The sequence below is a fragment of the Chenopodium album genome, chromosome 5 (assembly GCF_948465745.1).
Source record: "Chenopodium album chromosome 5, dcCheAlbu1.1, whole genome shotgun sequence".
In the NCBI taxonomy this organism is placed as follows: domain Eukaryota; kingdom Viridiplantae; phylum Streptophyta; class Magnoliopsida; order Caryophyllales; family Amaranthaceae; genus Chenopodium; species Chenopodium album.
This window is the reverse complement of record NC_137838.1, coordinates 4,895,921-4,915,226: the sequence shown is the minus strand read 5'-3', so window position 1 is coordinate 4,915,226 and position 19,306 is coordinate 4,895,921. Positions and strand designations below refer to the sequence as shown.

Sequence of the window (19,306 nt, the reverse complement as noted above, 5' to 3'; positions counted from 1 at the left end):
CATTCGGGTGGGGTCATCTCCAGGTCATTTAATGTTCGGGTTCGGGCCTCACATACTCGGGTCAACTTGGGTGTAGGGTTGGTTTCAGGTCGGATTTAGGTCACCATTTTTTCGGGTTCAGATGGATCGATTAATAGTCGAGTTTGAGTAGTGACTGTAGGTCTGTAGTGTAATATAGACTATGAAAAGTTGGACCAATTGTCCACATTGTGTTGGGAGTTTGGGACCAAGGTTAATCCTTTGTTTTTTTATTGGAAATGTACTCTCTATGTCCCTTTGTTTTTGCCCCATTGTCATTTTTTGGTCAAACTTTATAAACTTTGACCGTATATTACTCTTAATCTATAAGAGATTCGACTCAATATATATTTTATTAATATTAGGTTTTTATTATTTTAGCGTGTATGAGAATAAAGATATGTGCGTTCTAAAACGCGACTTAAAGACCGTGAAAAGTCAAATGAGACAAAAAAATAAGGACAGATGGAGTAGTACATAATTCTTTATGTTAATGTGTGGAACTGTGGACCACCTTTGATCAATAATACGAGTGTCTATATAATCATCATCATCTTCATATTCCACATAAATTTGATGAAAAATATATACACTACCTGTCTACATACATTAAAACAATCGTAACAAGTACCTATATACTTCCTTCGTTCTTTTTTACTTGACCCGCTTTGACTTTTACACTATTCATCACCCCTCCTTTGACTGTGTTTTGTGAATAATATGTAAGGAAAAACATATTTATGTTGGATCATTTTGAATTCGTCTCAATAAGTACTATCATAATATATAACTTTTATATTTTTTAATTATGGAGAATTAATGTTATTGAGTGTTAAAGTTTTGTATTGACAAACGTGATAAAAGAAACAGGTCAAGTAAAAAAGAACAGAGGAAGTATAAATATATTGAGACCAAGTAACTATATTTTTACTTTTATTTAAATCACTTAGAATGCTCTTAACATTTGCCCAAATAATATGGGAATAATATAAATAAAAAGATATGGGTATTTAACAAATCCAAAGGAAAAGTTTAAAATTATCTCTTAACATTTGCCCAAATATTTCTTTTTATGCTACCCGGTTGCAATGATCATTGAGGTCGGTAAGAAGAAGCCAAAGACTGAGTTTATGCCATGTCTACAAATACGCCACGGATTAATTGCCAATAAGGTACATATCAATATTATTTCTGAATGCAGTAAATTATTTGAAACTGAAATCATGATTATAGATGGAACAAGTTGTAAACAAAGACTTTCATAGATCAAAACAGAGGTCAGTTGCGCCATTGAGCTTCACATCTCCACATACACTGCCACAGCGGCAAACTATCTTCTGTCAAAATCATTCTGCAATCCTGCATCAACAAATAGGAGCCTGGTTAGAGACTAATCTACAGAATTACGATCTCAGCAGTAAAGTTAGCATCAACTGTTGAAGAAACAAACCCTGCAGTTATTAAGTGTGTCGTTTGTAACAATAAAGTTCTCGTACCAAAACCGAAAAGTTCGTAAGCTAAATCAAAGACAACATATTAAGGAAGATGCACATTGGAAACAGAACGTCCAACATTTTACAACAGCAGTTATACCTACTAGCATTTCTTCATGGATCACATAGCTTAGCAAAAGTTTAAAATAGCTTTTGTCAATATAACGGCAAAAACAGTTTCATAGATCAAAGGTTGTAGGTTGCATCTTCAAGTTTCATGTCTTGGTGGACAGCATGTCAATAGGTTTATGCAACCTGCCTAGCTGAATCATCAGAACAACTGCTGTTAGAAACCAAATTGTAACAGTGAAGCTTCAAAAATTCAATACTAGATGAGGCATGTTAAGACTTGAAATAAGGGTAACTGGTGAAAAATTCTGACAGAACTGCTTCCAATCACTGAAATTGAGTTGCATCTATTACTTTATTTGATAAGAGTTGCATCTTAGCAGTAGCATTAATGTGTTATAGGAGTCACTTGACTAAACAATAAGATACACTAAAATTTAGCATTCTGTACTTGAAAGTCAGAAACTAAAATGCAGGCCAATTAAGTGCTCGAGCAAAGTTGATCAAACAAGTGGAAGAAGGCATCTTTTAAGCCTCACAAGCATATACCACGTATTCTTTAAACCATGAAATCAAAGTGGCAAATTTACATCCATTGTCATATTTAAACAGCTTGATTTAAACTTTCAAGAAAACAAAAGACAATGGATTTAAATTTAAAAGTACCTCTCCTTTTACATTTGTCGAATCTGTAGTAGGATGAGGTGAAATTAGACCCGGAACATACCATCAATCTCATCTCACCCTTAACCTTCAAATGCAAAAATTGGTTTTTTTGAACTTGAACAACCAAGCCTAGCATTAGAGGATATTGAAAAGCAACATCCACCTTACCAATCTTTGTGAACTCGGTCATGTCTCTGATATCACTGTCTAAAGTCAAATGAAAAACAAACAGAATCTACGTCTCCTGGATGTTTCATAATGTCTATAACCTATTCATTTTCAGCATTGAGAGTACACTTGGATAAGCACCCTCCCATGACACATAAGATAGCACGTTGCCCAGTGGCAAATGCAAAGACAAGTGAGGGAACAATTCATATATTTCAAGAGCAAGACCAAAGGCAATAATTCTCAATTCATATCTCAAAAGCAGTCCAGTACAAAGTTTTATTGACCAATTTTGGCCGTTTAATATAATATATCCATTAAATCCAAATTCTATCTTCTTCCAAGAGTAAAATTTCAATGAGAAAACATGAATTGATTTGGCTCAATTGTTGAATAATTCCCACCACCTTATGATCATTCAGAGAGGTTACATACTCAAATCCCCAAATAATACTGAAAAAAGATAGAAGTATTTCAACTTCTAGAAACAAGGTTTTATATTTATGATATTGATTAGTAGCAGGGTTGTATAATATAACTACTCACTCAAATATAATTCGACCCAAATTTACTCAAACCAAATAGCTCAAATCACTTCAAATAACAAGTCACAGCCATAAAAGCTTATACTATTTAAAAAATGTATGCATAAGACACATCATGGTCTGTAACAAGTAATAAACAAAGTTACTCCATGCAATTCAAGCCATAACAATTTAGAACATCATTTAAACACATACATTCATTGATTTCATTCCATCATGGATCATTGATAAAGATAAAGTTAAATAGCTCAAAACATATATTAGTATTAACAAATAAATTATACAATTTTAACATATTTAAAGCAAGAAGTCAAGAGAGGATGTTCTTAACATAACAAAGAGTCTCATAGTTCTAATCAGAGGCCAGTTACGTTATTGAGCTTCACATCTCCACAGACAACGCCACAGCACAAAAGCAAAACCGAGAAAGTCATAAGCTAAATCGAGACAATGAGCTAAAGGAAGCAAGTAAAACAGAACAAATAAAAGGCAAAGGCATAGAGGGTACCTGTTCTAAAGCATTGGGCAACTCCACACTCCACAGGAGGAAGAGGTGAAATTTGACTCGGAACATAACTCGCCATATAAGTGCTCCCCAGGTTTTCATTAGTTTCAAATGTCACAATTGATTTCATTGAACTCGAAACAACCAAGCATGGCACCCAGCAACGAGGATAAACAACAAATATCTTGCCAGCCTCTGTCAAGCCGATCAAATCATCAAACACAGTGTCTCTCACATCAGAATAAAAACCCTTAACCACGACTCCCGGTCGTTTCACAATGTGTATCACCAAATCATCATGAGAGTTGCGAACGCAAACAGATAAGCACCCTCCCATGACACATAAGGATAAGGTAGCATTCTCGGGTGCTCGAACAGCCAAATCAGTGAGCATAGCAAATGTCTCAAGACCCAAATCAAAGGAAACAATTTGTACATCCCCATTACCATTATCATCCTCCTTTTTCCAATACAAAGTCTCATTAACCAACCTTGATCGACCCACTAATCTACATTCACCAACATCAAATTCAATCCTACTCCAAGTATTAGTCCTCAATGAAAACACATGAACTGAATCGATCTTGGCCCGAAACCGGAACTGAGCGATTCTAACCACCTTATAGTCATCAAGAGAGGATACATAACCAAACCCCCAACAAATATCCCTAGAATTTTGCTCCAAAAATTCAAAATAATATTTATGAAATTGATTAATTTCAGGGTTCCATAAAATGAAATATTTTCCATTCATTTCACCTAAACAAATCAACCCATTACATGATCCTGCCAATCCAATACTTTCCCTCCTACCAACACGAAAATTAGCATTTAATTCAACCAAATTATACTGACTAGTACGAACATATTCAACCTCAACATCATCATTATCATGATTATTGCATGTATAAAGGTAAAATGTTTTCCCAGATTGAATAAAGAGAGTTTCAATTGGGGTAAAAGGGTCACTAAAAATAGATTGTTTGATATGATCCAAGAAGAAATTGACATTAAAATTCCATTGCTTTGAAATTAGCTTACATCGGATTAGCGGTTTGGGAGGAAGGCGCGTAAGAATGTGTTGAGTTATGATTTCATCAAGAAGTTGTATTTCTTGAACATCTTCTCTTGATTTCTTCTTGTTGTTCTTGTCGCTTTCTTCCATTTCTCTCACTGTTTGTGTTTAGTGTCAAGAATGAGGTCTCGAAACTGCCTCTTTTTATGTTTTCAATGTAACTGTGATAAATTTTGTTCCGGAAAAAAGATATTATAGGTCAAAGTTTTATTTCCGGATGACGGTAATAATTTATGTGTTGTTGTATTTAAGAATTAATACTCCCTCCGTCATTTATTGATAGTTTTTTATGAATAATTTTTATTGAAATTAATAAATGTAAAAAAAAGTAGTACGGAGTAAGTACATTAAAAAGTAAATTAATATTGGGTATGCAAAAAAAAGTAGAGAGAAAATAACAAAAGTACATGAAAAAACAAAATTTATATGAGAAATTTAAATTTGCACAAATATCGTTGCAAATTAGAGGAAATGTTAGTAAAAAAATTTGATATTAAAGGTACTTCAAAAAAGCAAATGGGACTATTATTTTAGGACTTAAAATTGGTCATAAAAGACTATAAGGGATGGAGCGAGTACAACGATTAGTGTTTATGACCTTTTATTTCACCCACCTAATTTATTGAAAAGTAAGTGAGATGTTTGGAAATAAAACAAAATATTAAAGATATACATAAAATAAATAAAAGAAATCAAGAAATTAAAGAACACATATATTTTTTTCTTTAAAAGGGAAGATGGTGTAACAATTAAAAAACGAATGACGTATTAGAGATAGTAAGACATGTTCATTTCAGCTTAACTTCAGTTCAGTTCAGCTCCAATCAATTCAATTCAGCTCCTAATTTTCTTCTCTTCTAAAATATTCATTTCAGTTCAGCTCAGCTCAATTAAGTTCAATTCAGCTCCGATCAGTTCAGTTCAGTTCGGTAAATGTAAACATGCCCTAAACGTGAATAATTTTTATTACTCAATATGTGGAATGGTGCATGTAAGCATGCTGTAAAGCCTAATCCATAATCTAAATGGTAGGCTTGATCAATAATCATAAATTCATAAGTAGCCCAACATGCCCGACCTTAACCTTTGGCCCAAATTGAGCCAACATTTTTAGCCCATGATCACCTTTATTAGTAAATGGTATTCCTTTTGTCCTTCCATCTCATCCACCCAAGTCTTCCATTTCAATTTTAATTGCAAAACAATCTAAATGCTTGACTGCTTGTTTATCTCACATAGCTAAAGAGGAGTTAAATGTCCTAGTGAACTTTCTAGGAAAATGTCATACTGATACTGTTTTTTGGTTGAAACTAAGGGAAGCAAGAGTAAATTGCAAGCTTAGAATATGAGCTCACAGGCATAAATTCAAACAGCCTAGATTAGGTGCTCTGATCTAGTTAAGATCGTAGAAGGATAGACATGAAATACCACGGATATTCAAACATCCTAATATCATAAGTACGGATTCTACCTCAACAGTTATTATATCCCCTTAGCAATCATAGAGTACCGTTGAGTTACATGAGCCAAAACAAAGAGGCATCAAAGTTATATGTAAATATTACAAGTCAAAGAATCAACAAAATTTTCATGGATCATATTATACCAGTTTAAACTTCCATGTCTAAGGATAAAGATAGCATAACTCGTTGAGTTTCTCAAATCGGCTACAAACAATCTTCTACCAAAAAGAATTCATGCCACCTGCTTCACAAAATTTGAAGAATCTGCTGTTAGAAAATACTAAGTGAAACAATGCTGTTATATAGTATATACTCTTTTAATTTGGGAAATTTTTGCTTTCTACTACTCCATAGTAATCTTCACAATACATATTTGGTGAAGAAACTTAATACTAGTACATATTTAATGAAAAATTTTCAACTATGGGACACCAACTCAGCAATCAATAAGCTTTGTTTCGTGGCCAAGAACCAAAAAAGGTTTGCATTACACATCAAGATAAAGAGCTAATAAAGCATAGTAGTAAACTACTTCTTACTACGGAGTAATAAGAAAATAAATGGCAAGGATATAGATGTTACCTGTTGCATTGGGTATCTCTTTAAAAGGATGAGGAGAACTTTGACTCATATCATAACTCTCAATTCGAGTTCTCCCTTCATATCTAAACTTCACAAGTGATTCTCTTGAACTTAGACCAACCAAGCTTAGATCAACCAAGCCTGGGGTTTCAGGACTAGTATAAGCTACAAGCACTTTATTGTTCATTGTGAATCCAATCAAGTCATCAAACTGTCCCAAGTCACAATTCAGACGAAGAGAATACACCCTTCCAGGACCTCTCACAATGTCTATCACCCACTCATTTTGAGATCTAAAAACACACATAGACAAGCACCCTCCCATAACACATAACACAACACCCAACGGCGAAAGCACAGCCAAATGTGGGAACAATTTTCATGTTCCCGGCAGTCCAATACAATGTCTCATTAACCAACATCGGCTGTTCTATTAAAACATATGAGCAATCAACAAGATCAAATTCAATCTTTTTCCATAAGTTAGTTCTTAATGAGAACACATGAACAAATGTATCAACAAGCAATCCAATTTGGTACTAAATTACTCTCACAACCTTATAATCATCCATCGATGAAACATACCCAAATCCCCAACGAATGTGAGGAGGCCAATTACAACTAGAAATGTCCAAATCTTCAGAGAAATATTTATGTGATTGATTAGTACTAGGGTTCCATAAAATGAAATATTTACCATGAATTTCACCAAAACAAACCAACCCATTACATGATCCCACTAAATTAACCACATCATTTCCAACATCAAAGTCATAATCTTTCAACTTAATCAAATAATCTTCAGTATTTCTAGCAACTTCAGCAACATTATCATCAAGATTATCACAAGAATAAAGGTAAAAAGAATTCCCAGATTGGATAAACATGGATTTAATTGGGGGAATTGGGTGAGAATAAAAGGGTAAATTGGTGTAATTAAGGATGAAATTGGGAGAAGAAAGAGAAAAATACCAATTTTTTGGAAAGAAGCTTGTATTGAGCTAAGGATTTGATGGGCTGCCATGGAAAGATGAGATCATCAGGAAGATGTATTTGGGTTTCATCTTTTTCATTGTCTTCCATTTTTGATTTCTTCATCAATCTTCAAACTTTCATTCTGTTTGGTTAAACCTCTGTTTTCATTTACAGAGGATATTTGTTCTGCTCTTTGACTTTTTTTGTTTTTTTTAGGAAATCTGCTCTTTGACTCTTTGTTCTACTTTTACTGTATTACGGAGTACTAGACACTCGAAATTGTACAATGTACTACCGTAGGTCAGTAGTTTTTTTTTTTTTTTTTTTAAAAAAAAAAAAAAAAACCAAAAAATTAACATATTCTGGTGGTTGGGAATTTGGGATCCTATTTTTAAGGATTGGCTAAGAATGTGACATATTTATCTCTTCATTCATATTTTCGTAAATTGTAAAATTCTTCATTCTCACTTATTAAAATTTTTTTTTTGAGAAATCTCTCAAAAAAAAAAAAAAAAAAGGTAATTAGATTAGTTTCAAATTTCAATGCTCATTGTAATTAGAGTAATATACGAGTACTTGTATGATTTCAGATTACATTGTTAAAGATTGTAGATGATGTTCTTTAATCTTTACATATAAGTACGAAATACATGGCTTTGACATTTTCACTATCTACATAATTTATATATTTCGATATTAGTAAATGCACATAAAAGCCGAGCATTGGCAAATATATTAGTCAATACGATGAATTTTTACCATACTCGTGATATTCCTAGCCCCCCTACTAACTTAAAATTTTTTTGGCTTGTTTATTTAGACTTAAATTATAAGCTATCTAAAGAGTATGTCGCTTTGATCTCACATTCATCACATTTGGTCCTACTAAATTTTATCTTATCAACTTCATTTAGTGGTTTTAGCCAAACAATAAAAGGATAGAGGACGTACAGTACTATTTATATGCTTTTTCATGCAATTAATCTTAATTCATACAACTCACATCAATACTCCATGAATCATTGATATAAACATAACGTTGCATAGCTCAAAGCAGAGGTTGATAGAAATAGTTCCTAGCAAAACCACTAACAATTCACATCAGCAGAGTTTGTTTCAGTCCAATACAGAGGTCAGTGGCATCATAGAGCTTCACTTCTGCACATATACCACCACAGCAGCCGAATGTCTTCTGTCAAAATGGGCTACGCAACCTGCCTCACCAAATAAAATTAACCTGCTGTTAGAAACACTCTAAGCAGTAAAGCTAAATCAACTCGATCCAAACCCTGCAATTGTTAAGCTGTAATGTTGTTTGCAACAACAAAGATTTGGCACCATACCCAAAAAGTTACGAACTACAACAAGAAAATTGAAGTAAAAGAAGCAGATCATACTGAACAAATATAAGGTAAGGTCATGGAGGGTACCTGTCCTAATGCATTAGGCAATTCCACTGGTGGAAGAGGTGAAACCAGACTCGGAACATAACTGTCCATATAATTGCTCCGATGTCTTCCATTAGCTTTAAATGTAACAATTGATTTGTTTGAACTTGTAACAATCAAGGATGGCACAAAACAACCAGGATAAACTACAAATATCTTCCCAACCTTTGTCAATCCGATCAAATCATTGAAACTATTCTCGGTCTTGTCCAAATCAGAATAACAAACCTTAACCACTCTTCCCAATTGTTTCACAATGTGTATCACCAATTCAGTATCAGAATTACGAACACATACGGATAAGCACCCTCCCATTACACACAAGACAGCATTCCCGGGTGCACGAATAGCCAAATCAGGTAACATAGCAAAAGTCTCAAGACCCAAATCAAAGGAAACAATTTCCACATTCCCATCAACATTATCATTCTCCTTTCTCCAATACAAAGTCTCATTAACCAACTTTGATCGACCCACTAATTTACATTCATCAACACCAAATTCAATCCTATTCCAACTGTTAGTCCTTAATGAGAACACATGAACTGAATCGACCTTGCCTTGAAATCGAAACTGAGAGATTCTAACCACCTTATAATCATCAATAGAGGATACATAACCAAACCCCCAATAAATTTCTTTAGAATCTTGCTCCAAATATTCCAAGTAATATTTATGAAATTGATGTTTGGCAAACAAAAAATACTTGTAAAATTGATTAATAGCAGGGTTCCATAAAATGAAATATTTTCCATAAATTTCACCAAAACAAACCAACCCATTACATGATCCAACTAATCCAATATTTTCCCTCTTACCAACATCAAATTCAGCATTTAATTCAACCAAATTATATTCACTAGTACGAATATATTCGACATCAACATCAGCATGATCATGATTATTGCAATTGTAAATGTAAAATCTACTACCAGATTGAATAAAGAGGGATTCAATTGGGGTAAAAGGGCGACTATATAAAGATAGTTTGATATAATCATGGAAGAAATTGACATTACGATCCCATTGCTTTGAAATTAGCTTACATCGGATTAACGGTTTGAGGGGAAGCAAGGGAAGGATGTGCTGAATTATGATTTCATCTGGAAGATGTCTTTCTTCAACATCTTTTATCGTTTTCTTGCTGTTGTTATGATCGCTTTCTTCCATTTCTCTCACTTGTTCTGTTTGTAATACCAGTAGTTTGAAGAATCAACTCCGAAAAAGGAAATTGCTTTTCTTTTGAAAAGAAAAGTAAGCATTTACTTTTTCGCAGGAATGAAATTTTGAAGGGAAAATTCAAGATTAGATAAACATGATATATATTGTTTTACTTTTATTTTCTAAATAATAAAAGTGAAATAGTGAAGTGACATAGAAAAAATCTAATGTATATAAATAAAGTAGGCATTTTTTGGAGAGCATTGGGAGCGCCACATAAGAAAATGTATATTTTCGACCAATTAAAAATTAGATATCTATTTTATTTTAGAATTAAAAAAATCACTCGCCACTTAAACAAAAGTCACGAATGAAATTTTAAAATTTTTCCACGTAGGTAAAAACGACGAATAGTAATTTATTAAGATTTTAATTATTTAAGAACACTAAATTTTATCATTTTTATTTGTTACAAAACTAACAATTATCTTTAGATATTAGGATTTATATTATTTAAAAAACTAAAAATTATATTTTTATATTTAAAAAATATAAATTATCATTTGATGTTAATGGTTTTTTATAAATATTTGATGATATGATAGTTTCATACAGAATTTTAAAACTTATAATGCAAGAAAAAAAATTAAGAGATCATCAAAAAAAATATTTATATACAAAATGTATATAAAAATTCGTGTATCGCACGCCACATAAGAAAAAGTAATATTTCAACCAATGAAAAATTAGATTTATATATTAATTTAGAATTTAAATTTTCATCGCTATTTAAGAAAAAATTAACAAATGAAATTTGAGAATTGAAAACAAAAAAAAAATAGTAATTTAAGATTTAAATTATGAAAAAAGAAAAAATTATCTTTTTTATTATTTTTTACATTAGGATTTATATTATTTTAACAAATAATTAGAAATTAAAAAATATATTTTGATTTAATGATTTTATCTAACTATCCGATGAATGAGATAATATTTATTTCAATTTATAAATTCAAGTTCTATATACGTAAAATTTGAATAGGAATAATTTAAAACTTAACAAAATATTTTACCTTAAATTAATGTTAAAATAATAGAATAGAAAATTAAAACAAAAAATATTAAGAAATTACAAAAAAAATGTACAAAATGAAATATTTAAAAACCGTGCATCGCACGGGCTTACATCTAGTGTATTGTTATGAGAGGAGATTAACTTGGAATGATATTAGGTCAAAGTGGTTTCAAAAAAAGAAAAAAAAAATATTAGGTCAAAGTATTCCATTTCACATTTAAATTAAATATAACTTTGAAAATAAAAATTGTGAATGTACGAAAACTTGCATTGGGAATAGTTGCATTGAAAATATGTATGTACGAGGAAAATTGTGTAAAAAACTTAAAATTGAAACATAAGGGCTTGTTTAACATGATTTTTTGTTATCAGTTTCCTTTTTTTAGAAAACTAAAAACCAAAAACAGAAAACAAGAAAATGGTGTTTTCACTTTTTTGTTGTCAGTTTTTAAAATTATTATGATTTTAATAAGTTCAAATAATTTTTGATACATTATGTGACATATATCATATACTCTTATAAACCAAAAAACGAAAACCACAGTAATGCCTCCCGAAGGGTATTACTACTATTAGGGACCATGGTAAATATTTCGGAAATTTTTATTTTTAGATGAAAAAATAAAGTCAAAAAATTCCAAAATTAAAGTCTAAGATCCATGATTGTTGAGAAATTTTGGAGATTTCGAGACCAGGTGTCGAAAAGCCTTGAAATTTTAAGATTAAATCTAGGGGTCATATAATGCTGTTTGGAACCATATATGACCATTATATGTTGTTATAAATGTTTGTGGTATGCTTGATTTAATGAAATCGGTGCAAGTCGTAAACCGGAAAATAGGCCGTTTAAAGGCAAATTGGAGGGTTCCACCCACACAATTGGACTCCCTGAGGGTATTTGGGACCATGATAAACATTTCGGCAATTTTTATTTACGGGCGAAAAAAAGTCAAAGAATTCAAAAATTGAAGGCAATATCCACGCTTTTTGGGAAATTTTAAAGTCTTCGGAACCAGATGTCTAAAAGTCTCGAAATTCTAGGGAATACATCTGAGGTCATAACCATATGTGATCATTTTTTATTGTTATAAATGTTCGTTGTAGGCTTGAGTTTAATGAAATCAATGCAAGTTTTAAACTCGTTTAAAGGCAAATTATATGGTTCCTCCCACCCAATTGGACCCCCAGAGGGTATTAGGGACCATTGTAAACATTTCGGCATTTTTTTTTATTTCTGGGCGAAAAAACTCAAAAAAGTTCTTAAATTGAAGGCTAATAACCACGCTTTTTGAGAAATTTCGAAAGTTTCGGGGCCAGGTGTCGAAAAGAAATGAGATTTATTAGATACATCTCGGGGTCATATAATGACGTTTGAAACCATAAATGGCCATTATATGTTGTCATAAATGTTCTTGGTAGGCTTGAGTTAATGAAATAAGTGCAAGTTGTAAACCGGTAAATTGGCCATTTAAATACAAATTGGATGGTTCCACCCACCTAATTGGACTATCGGAGGGTATTGGGAACCATGGTAAACATTTCGGCAATTTTTATTTTTGGGCAAAAAAAAGTCAAAAAATTCCAAAATTGAAGGCTAATATCCACGCTTTTTAAGAAATTTTTGAAGTTTCGGGGCCCAGTGACGAAAAGATTTGAGATTTTAGAGGATACATCTCGGGGTCATATAATGCTGTTTGAAACCATATATGATCATTATATGTTGTCATAAATGTTCGTGGTAGGCTTGAGTTAATTAAATCGGTGCAAGTTGTAAACCGATAAATTGGTCGTTTAAAGGCAAATTAGATGGTTTCACCAATCTAATTGGACTCCCGGAGGGTATTAGGATACATGGCAAACATTTCGGCAATTTTTATTTACGATTAAAAAAAAGTCAAAAAATTCCAAAATTGAAGGCTAATATCCACGTTTTTTGAGAAAATTTTTATGTTTCAGGACCCGGTGTCGTCCAAAAGACTTGAGATTTTAGGGAATATATCTTGGGTTCATATAATGTCGTTAGAAAGCATTTATGATCATTATTTGTTGTCATAAATCTTTGTGGTAGGCTTGAGTTATTGAAACCGGTGAAGTTGTAAACCGGTAATTAAATTGGCCTTTTAAAGGCAAATTGGATGGTTCCACCAACCCAATTAGATCCCGGGGGGTATTAGGGATCATGGTAAACATTTTGGCAATTTTTATTTACGGGCAAAAAAAAGTCAAAAAATTGCAAAATTGAATGCTAATATCCACGTTTTTTGAGAAATCTTGGAGGTTTCGGGACCTCGTGTCGAAAAATACTTGAGATTTTAGAGAATATATCTCGGGGTCATATAATGTCGCTAGAAACTATTTATGATCATTATTTGTTGTCATAAGTGTTTGTGGTAGGCTTCAGTTAATGAAATCGGTGCAAGTTGTATACCGATAAATTGGTCGTTTAGAGGCAAATTGGTGGTTCCACCCACCCAATTGGAGTACCGGAGGGTATTATTAGGGATCATGGTAAACATTTGGCCAATTTTTATTTTCAGGCGAAAAAAAAATTAAAAAATTCCAAAATTGAAGGCTAATATACACGCGTTTTAAGAAATTTTTTAGGTTTCACGGCCCGGTGTCGAAAAACTTTGAGATTTTAGGGGATACATCTCGGGGTCATATAATAATGTTTTAAACCATAAATGATCATTATATGTTGTTATAAATGATCGTGGTAGGCTTGAGTTAATGAAATCGATGTAAGTTGTAAACCGATAAATTCGCAATTTAAAGGCAAATTGTATGGTTCCACCCACCTAATTGGACTCCCGAATTATATTAGGGACCATGGTAAAAATTTCGGCAATTTTTATTTACAGGCGAAAAAAGTAAAAAAAAAATCCAAATTTTAAGGCTAATATCCACGCTTTTTGAGAAATTTTGGAGGTTTCGAGGCCCGGTATCGAAAATCATTGAGATTTTTTCGAATTTTTTTAAGAAGCATGAATACCAGCCTTCAATTTCGAAATTTTTTGACCTTTTTCTTCGCACGGAAATAAAAATTTCCGAAATGTTTACCATGGTTACTAATACCGCCCAAAAGTCCAATTGGGTGGGTGAAACCATCCAATTTGTTTTTAAACGACCAATTTACCGGTTTACAACTTGCACCGATTTCATTAACTTAAGCCTACCACGAACACTTATGACAACAAATAATGATTATAAATGGTTCTAAACGACATTATATGACCCCGAAATGTATTCCCTAGAATTTCAAGACTTTTAGACACCGGGCCCGGAAGACTCCAAATTTCTCAAAAAGCGTGGATAATTCGCCTTCAAATTTTTTAATTTTTTGACTTTTTTTCGACCGGAAATAAAAATTGTCAAAATGTTTACCATGGTCTATAATACCCTCTCGGAGTTCAATTAGGTAGGTGGAACCATCCAATTTGTCTTTAAAAGACCAATATACCGATTTACAACTTGCATCGATTTCATTAACTCAAGCCTACCACAAACATTTATGACAACATATAATGATCATATATGGTTCCAAACAGCATTATATGACCCCGAGATGTATACCCTAAAATCTTAAGGATTTTCGACAACGGTAATCCGAAACCTCCAAAATTTCTCAAAAAACGTGGATATTAGCCTTCAATTTTTTAATTTTTTTACTTTTTTTCGCCCGAAAATAAAAATATCCGAAATGTTAACCATGTTCCCTAATATTCTCTGGGAGTCCAATTGTGTGAGCGGAACCATCCTATTTTCCTTTAAACGACCTATTTACCGGTTTACAACTTGCACCAATTTCATTAACTCAAGCTTACTACAAACATTTATGACAACATATAATGGTCATATATGGTTCCAAACGGCTTTATATGACCCTTATATGTAGTCGTAAAATTTCAAGACTTTTCGACACCGGGCCTCGAAATCTCCAAAAATTTTCAACAAGTATGAATCTTAGACTTTAATTTTGGAATTTCTTAAACTTTTTTTTTGTAATCCCCCATATTTTAAAATATATTATAAATGAAATTATATATTATTTATAATATTTATTTGTATTTTTCCGGAATTTAATTTCAAAAGTTTCAAATTATTTTTGGGGTTGATAAACGATTTTATTACAAAGAACTTTTTATGAACCTTCCTTCTATAATTTATGTCCAACAAACAAACCAAACCCAGTTTACTTTCTTAATTGACCCATTAATTTAATGAGGCCCAATATCCCTACTTACCCTACTACCCTCTCTCCTATAAATACCCCATACATCCCCAAAAATTTCCCTATGCAAAAGGTTAGTCTTATTTTCTTTCTCCTTTGTTTTATTAATTTGTGTAATTATAATTATTGATTATGGGTTTTGATTTTATTGTTTGAAATTAATTTAATTAGTATCAAATTGTATTTTGATGATTAAACTTTATAATTTCAGATTTTATAAATGTTATAATTTTCAGATTTTGTAAATTTAATAACCTAGGGTTTTTAATCATTGAGAATCATGATTTTAGGGTTTTTATGAACAATCGATTTAGGGCTTTTATAGTAATGATGTTTTGAAATTTTGGTGATTATATTACTAATTAGTTTAACTTAATTCCAGATTATTTTGAACACGTAAATTCGTGTTTTAATGTTTAGATTTTGGTTCGTTAATATTAATCCCGTTTTAATCCCGATCAGGTTCTAAACTCATCCGATTTTGACAAAAAAAAGTAGTGTTTTTCATGTGGAAACAATGTTTTAAGAAAGACTCACTACCTTTGGTTTTGGTAGTGAGCACCATCCTCTCGTGGCCAAATTCAGCCTCTAAATATGATTTTCGGGCAGTTTTTGATTTTTAACGAAGTTTTTTTTATGCTTAATGTTTATAATTAGTTTTGGGTTTTGATTTTATAGTATAAAGTTTATATTTTTAGTATCAAAATCATGTTTTTATGTTTTAAACTAATAATTTCAGATTATAATTGTTGTTATAATTTTCAGATTTTATAATTTTAAAAACCTAGGGTTTCAATTTATTTAAATTGGGATTTTAGGGTTCTTATGACTAATTAAATTGGGGATTTTGTTCCTATTGTATTTCTAATGCATAATTAACCATAAAAACATGTTTTTAATGAAGTTTTAAGGAGTTTTAATCTAAATTATATTGCTGGAAATTTGGTTAAGTATTAATTTATTATTGTTGCTTGTTTTCTAGGAAGTGATTATTTCTTAGGAGACTTTTAAGTGATTAAAAGTGGCAAAAAGGATTGTTTATACGAGGTACTTACATGTCTACTTCGTTGTAAGTAGTATCATGTTTAGGTACCAAAGAAAAGAACTTAGTTTCATGATTAGAGAACACTTGGATGAAAATTGTTTGGTTATACATTTAATTAATTCATGTGCTTATGTTTATGAGACATGTTTTGGTGAATTGATTATGTTTGTATGGAATTATGGATGCAAACATGTTGAATTATATTGGATTAATTATTTGTATGGAATGTTGATACAAACATATTTTATTGGATTGGTTTGTTAACCACATTTGGATTAGTAAAGGATTGGAATTTAATGGTTTAAATGGAATGAATTTATTAATTATTACCTTATATTATTATTGTATAATTGGATATTCATATGCTTGAGTGTATGTATATATGATTGACGTATATAATTTTATGATATGATCTGATTTAATTGTCTTGCTACTATTGTTATATTGATTGATTGTACAATTATTTCTAGGGTTTTAATGTTGTTGTTATAGGGAGTATTGTTTTATCGAGGTTTTAGGGTTGTTAGTGCAGAGTATTATTTTTGGGTTGAGATATGATTATATTTGGGTTATTAGTATGTGTTTTAAGAGTTGAGATATTATGAATCGAATTGTTATATTATTTGGGAACATGTGCCAATATTGAGATATTATAAATTAATTTGTGAATGGTTATTCGAACAATGTGTGAGATCAAAAGGTTGAGAATTATTTATTTTGTTATGGGTTTGAGGCTCGGCGTTATAGACCTTAGTCCTTGGCATGTTGGTAATGAGATAATGATCATGAGTTAAGAATGAGGTACAATCTTTATTATTTATTTTTCTATGGTCCCCTACAGTGGGAATTGACCCGTATGTGGTCTGGTTCAAGGTATTTTCTAGTTATTGGGAGTATTCAAGTTTTTATACTTGTTGGTTTTATTCGAATTACCCATGTCCAAGGCTAGGTATAGGACAATGAGCATGTCACACTTATGGGATACAGAGTTGAGTAAAGAATGGTATTATTATTATTCGAGGTTGAGTTGATAAAGGTTATTTTCAGAGTACAATGTGTTATGTAGTTTTGAACTACATTATTTAATTGAGCTAGTAATGTTGATTATCCTAGACTAACTTTGTGAGAATGGAGTCGCGCCCATTCTTGCATCGCGCTAAACTTTTATTTTAAATGGTCATTTGGGACCAAAATGATTTGGTGGATTGGACAACCTCGTCTATTGCTTACTCCAACTAAATTAATTAAATTAAATATAAAGAGTCAAGTGTTTGGAATTGATTAGCAAGTATGTTGAGTCGATTGAATTGTTTAAGTGTGGAGTCTTGATTAATGAATTTATGTTGTATGTTTATTTACTTTAATTAGTTGAGCATGCTAGGCTTGGTACGTTGTAGCTTGTATGTACTCAGCTTTGCTGATTGCGTGCTTTTGTGTGTTTTCTTTTGGTCATGGCTTTCGCCTTTCAATGACCCTGTGATGATCCAATTATTACACTTGTATTATTGGGGAGCAGTATTGCACAGGTTAGCTTGATGATGTGAAGTTCGGGGATTTGACATACGCATTGTCAAGGGATTGGTGTGATTGAGAGTATTCGTTCTTTGTGTTGAACTTATTTATGTTTTACTATTTTAATTATGTTTTGGGATTTTGGAATATTGGTTTGGTTTTAATAAGGGCCTTTATGGTTCCAATTTGTGAGCTTTGACTTATTGGTTTTCTAAATTATATTATTTTAATATTTAAGTTGGATTTCCGCTGCAATACTTTGATAAAGCCTTAACGTTTTAACACGTGGCGGTAACATGCCAATGGTTCTCCTCTATTTTTTATTTAAAGTAAGTGGTTTGGAAAAGGGAGAATTATTGGGGTGTTACATTTTTTCACCCGTAAAAAAAAATTGTCGAATACTTACCATGGTCCCTAATACCCTTCGGGAGGCCAATTGTGATGGGTGGAACTATCCAATTTGCCTTTAAACGACCAATTTACCGATTTACTACTTGCACCGATTTCATTAATTCAAGCCTACCACGAAGATTTATGACAACATATAATGATCATATATTGTTCAAAACGGCATTATATGAATCTGAGACGTATCCCCTAAAATCTCGAACCTTTTCGACATCGGGCCCCTAAACCTCTAAAATTTCTCAAAAAACGTGAATATTAGCCTTTAATTTTGGAATTTTTTAACTTTTTTTTGCCCATAAATAAAAATTGCCGAAAACTTTACCATGGTCGCTAATACCCTCTTGAAAGTCCAATTGGGTGGGTGGAACCATCCAATTTGCTTTTAAATGGCCAATTTATATTACCGATTTACAACTTGCACCGATTTCATTAATTCAAGCACACCACGAACATTTATGACAACATATAATGATCATATATGGTTTCAAACGGCATTATATGATCTCGAGACGTTTCTCCTAATAAATTCTCAAGCATTTTTGACACCGGGCCCCGAAACCTACAAAATTTCTCAAAAGCGTGGATATTAGCCTTCAATATTTGAATTTTTTGCCTTTTTTTCGCCCGGAAATAAAAATTGACGACATGTTATCATGATCCCTAATACCCTTCGAGAGTCCAATTGGGTAGGTGGAACCATATAATTTGCCTTTAATCGACCAATTTACCGGTTTACAATTTGCACCGATTTCATTAACTCAAGACAACCACGAACATCTATGACAACATACAATGATCATTTATGGTTTCAAACGGCATTATATGACCCCGAGATGTATCTCCTAAAATTACATTTCTTTTCGACAC

General features: G+C 32.0%; 2 protein-coding genes and 1 long non-coding RNA gene across 4 annotated transcripts; all 3 read right to left on the bottom strand.

Moving 5' to 3' along the window:
• Positions 1 to 976: 976 nt before the first annotated feature.
• Positions 977 to 4,688, bottom strand: LOC145630156 (F-box/kelch-repeat protein At3g23880-like). 2 transcript variants are annotated; one of them, XR_014112017.1, is made up of 3 exons: positions 3,468 to 4,688; positions 1,612 to 1,774; positions 977 to 1,377 (listed from the first exon to the last, which is right to left on the bottom strand). XR_014112017.1 is itself a non-coding variant. In XM_081682405.1 (2 exons), exons 1-2 carry the CDS (start codon positions 4,627 to 4,629, stop codon positions 1,349 to 1,351), a joined length of 1,191 nt encoding a protein of 396 aa, XP_081538531.1. In that variant the 5' UTR covers positions 4,630 to 4,688; the 3' UTR covers positions 977 to 1,348. The 2 variants fall into 2 exon arrangements, 1 of the variants encoding a protein (XP_081538531.1); XM_081682405.1 differs by lacking the exon at positions 1,612 to 1,774.
• Positions 4,689 to 5,989: 1,301 nt separating this feature from the next.
• Positions 5,990 to 8,012, bottom strand: LOC145630155 (uncharacterized). The gene is made up of 2 exons (XR_014112016.1): positions 7,557 to 8,012; positions 5,990 to 6,243 (listed from the first exon to the last, which is right to left on the bottom strand). It is a non-coding gene; the product is annotated as an uncharacterized LOC145630155 (long non-coding RNA).
• Positions 8,013 to 8,064: 52 nt separating this feature from the next.
• On the bottom strand, positions 8,065 to 10,274 carry LOC145630154 (F-box/kelch-repeat protein At3g23880-like). Its single transcript, XM_081682404.1, has 2 exons — positions 8,990 to 10,274; positions 8,065 to 8,773 (listed from the first exon to the last, which is right to left on the bottom strand). The coding sequence occupies exons 1-2, from the start codon at positions 10,175 to 10,177 to the stop codon at positions 8,765 to 8,767; spliced, it is 1,197 nt and encodes a 398-aa protein (XP_081538530.1). The 5' UTR covers positions 10,178 to 10,274; the 3' UTR covers positions 8,065 to 8,764.
• Between the last annotated feature and the right edge of the window lie 9,032 nt (positions 10,275 to 19,306).

Bases quoted from the DNA above. Each gene is read 5' to 3' on its own strand.
- LOC145630156 (XM_081682405.1), bottom strand. From the start codon at position 4,629: ATGGAAGAAAGCGACAAGAACAACAAGAAGAAATCAAGAGAAGATGTT. The intron at 1,378-3,467 runs GTACCCTCTATG...TTGTTGATGCAG, and splicing joins TGCCCAATGCTTTAGAACAG to GATTGCAGAATGATTTTGAC.
- LOC145630154 (XM_081682404.1), bottom strand. From the start codon at position 10,177: ATGGAAGAAAGCGATCATAACAACAGCAAGAAAACGATAAAAGATGTT.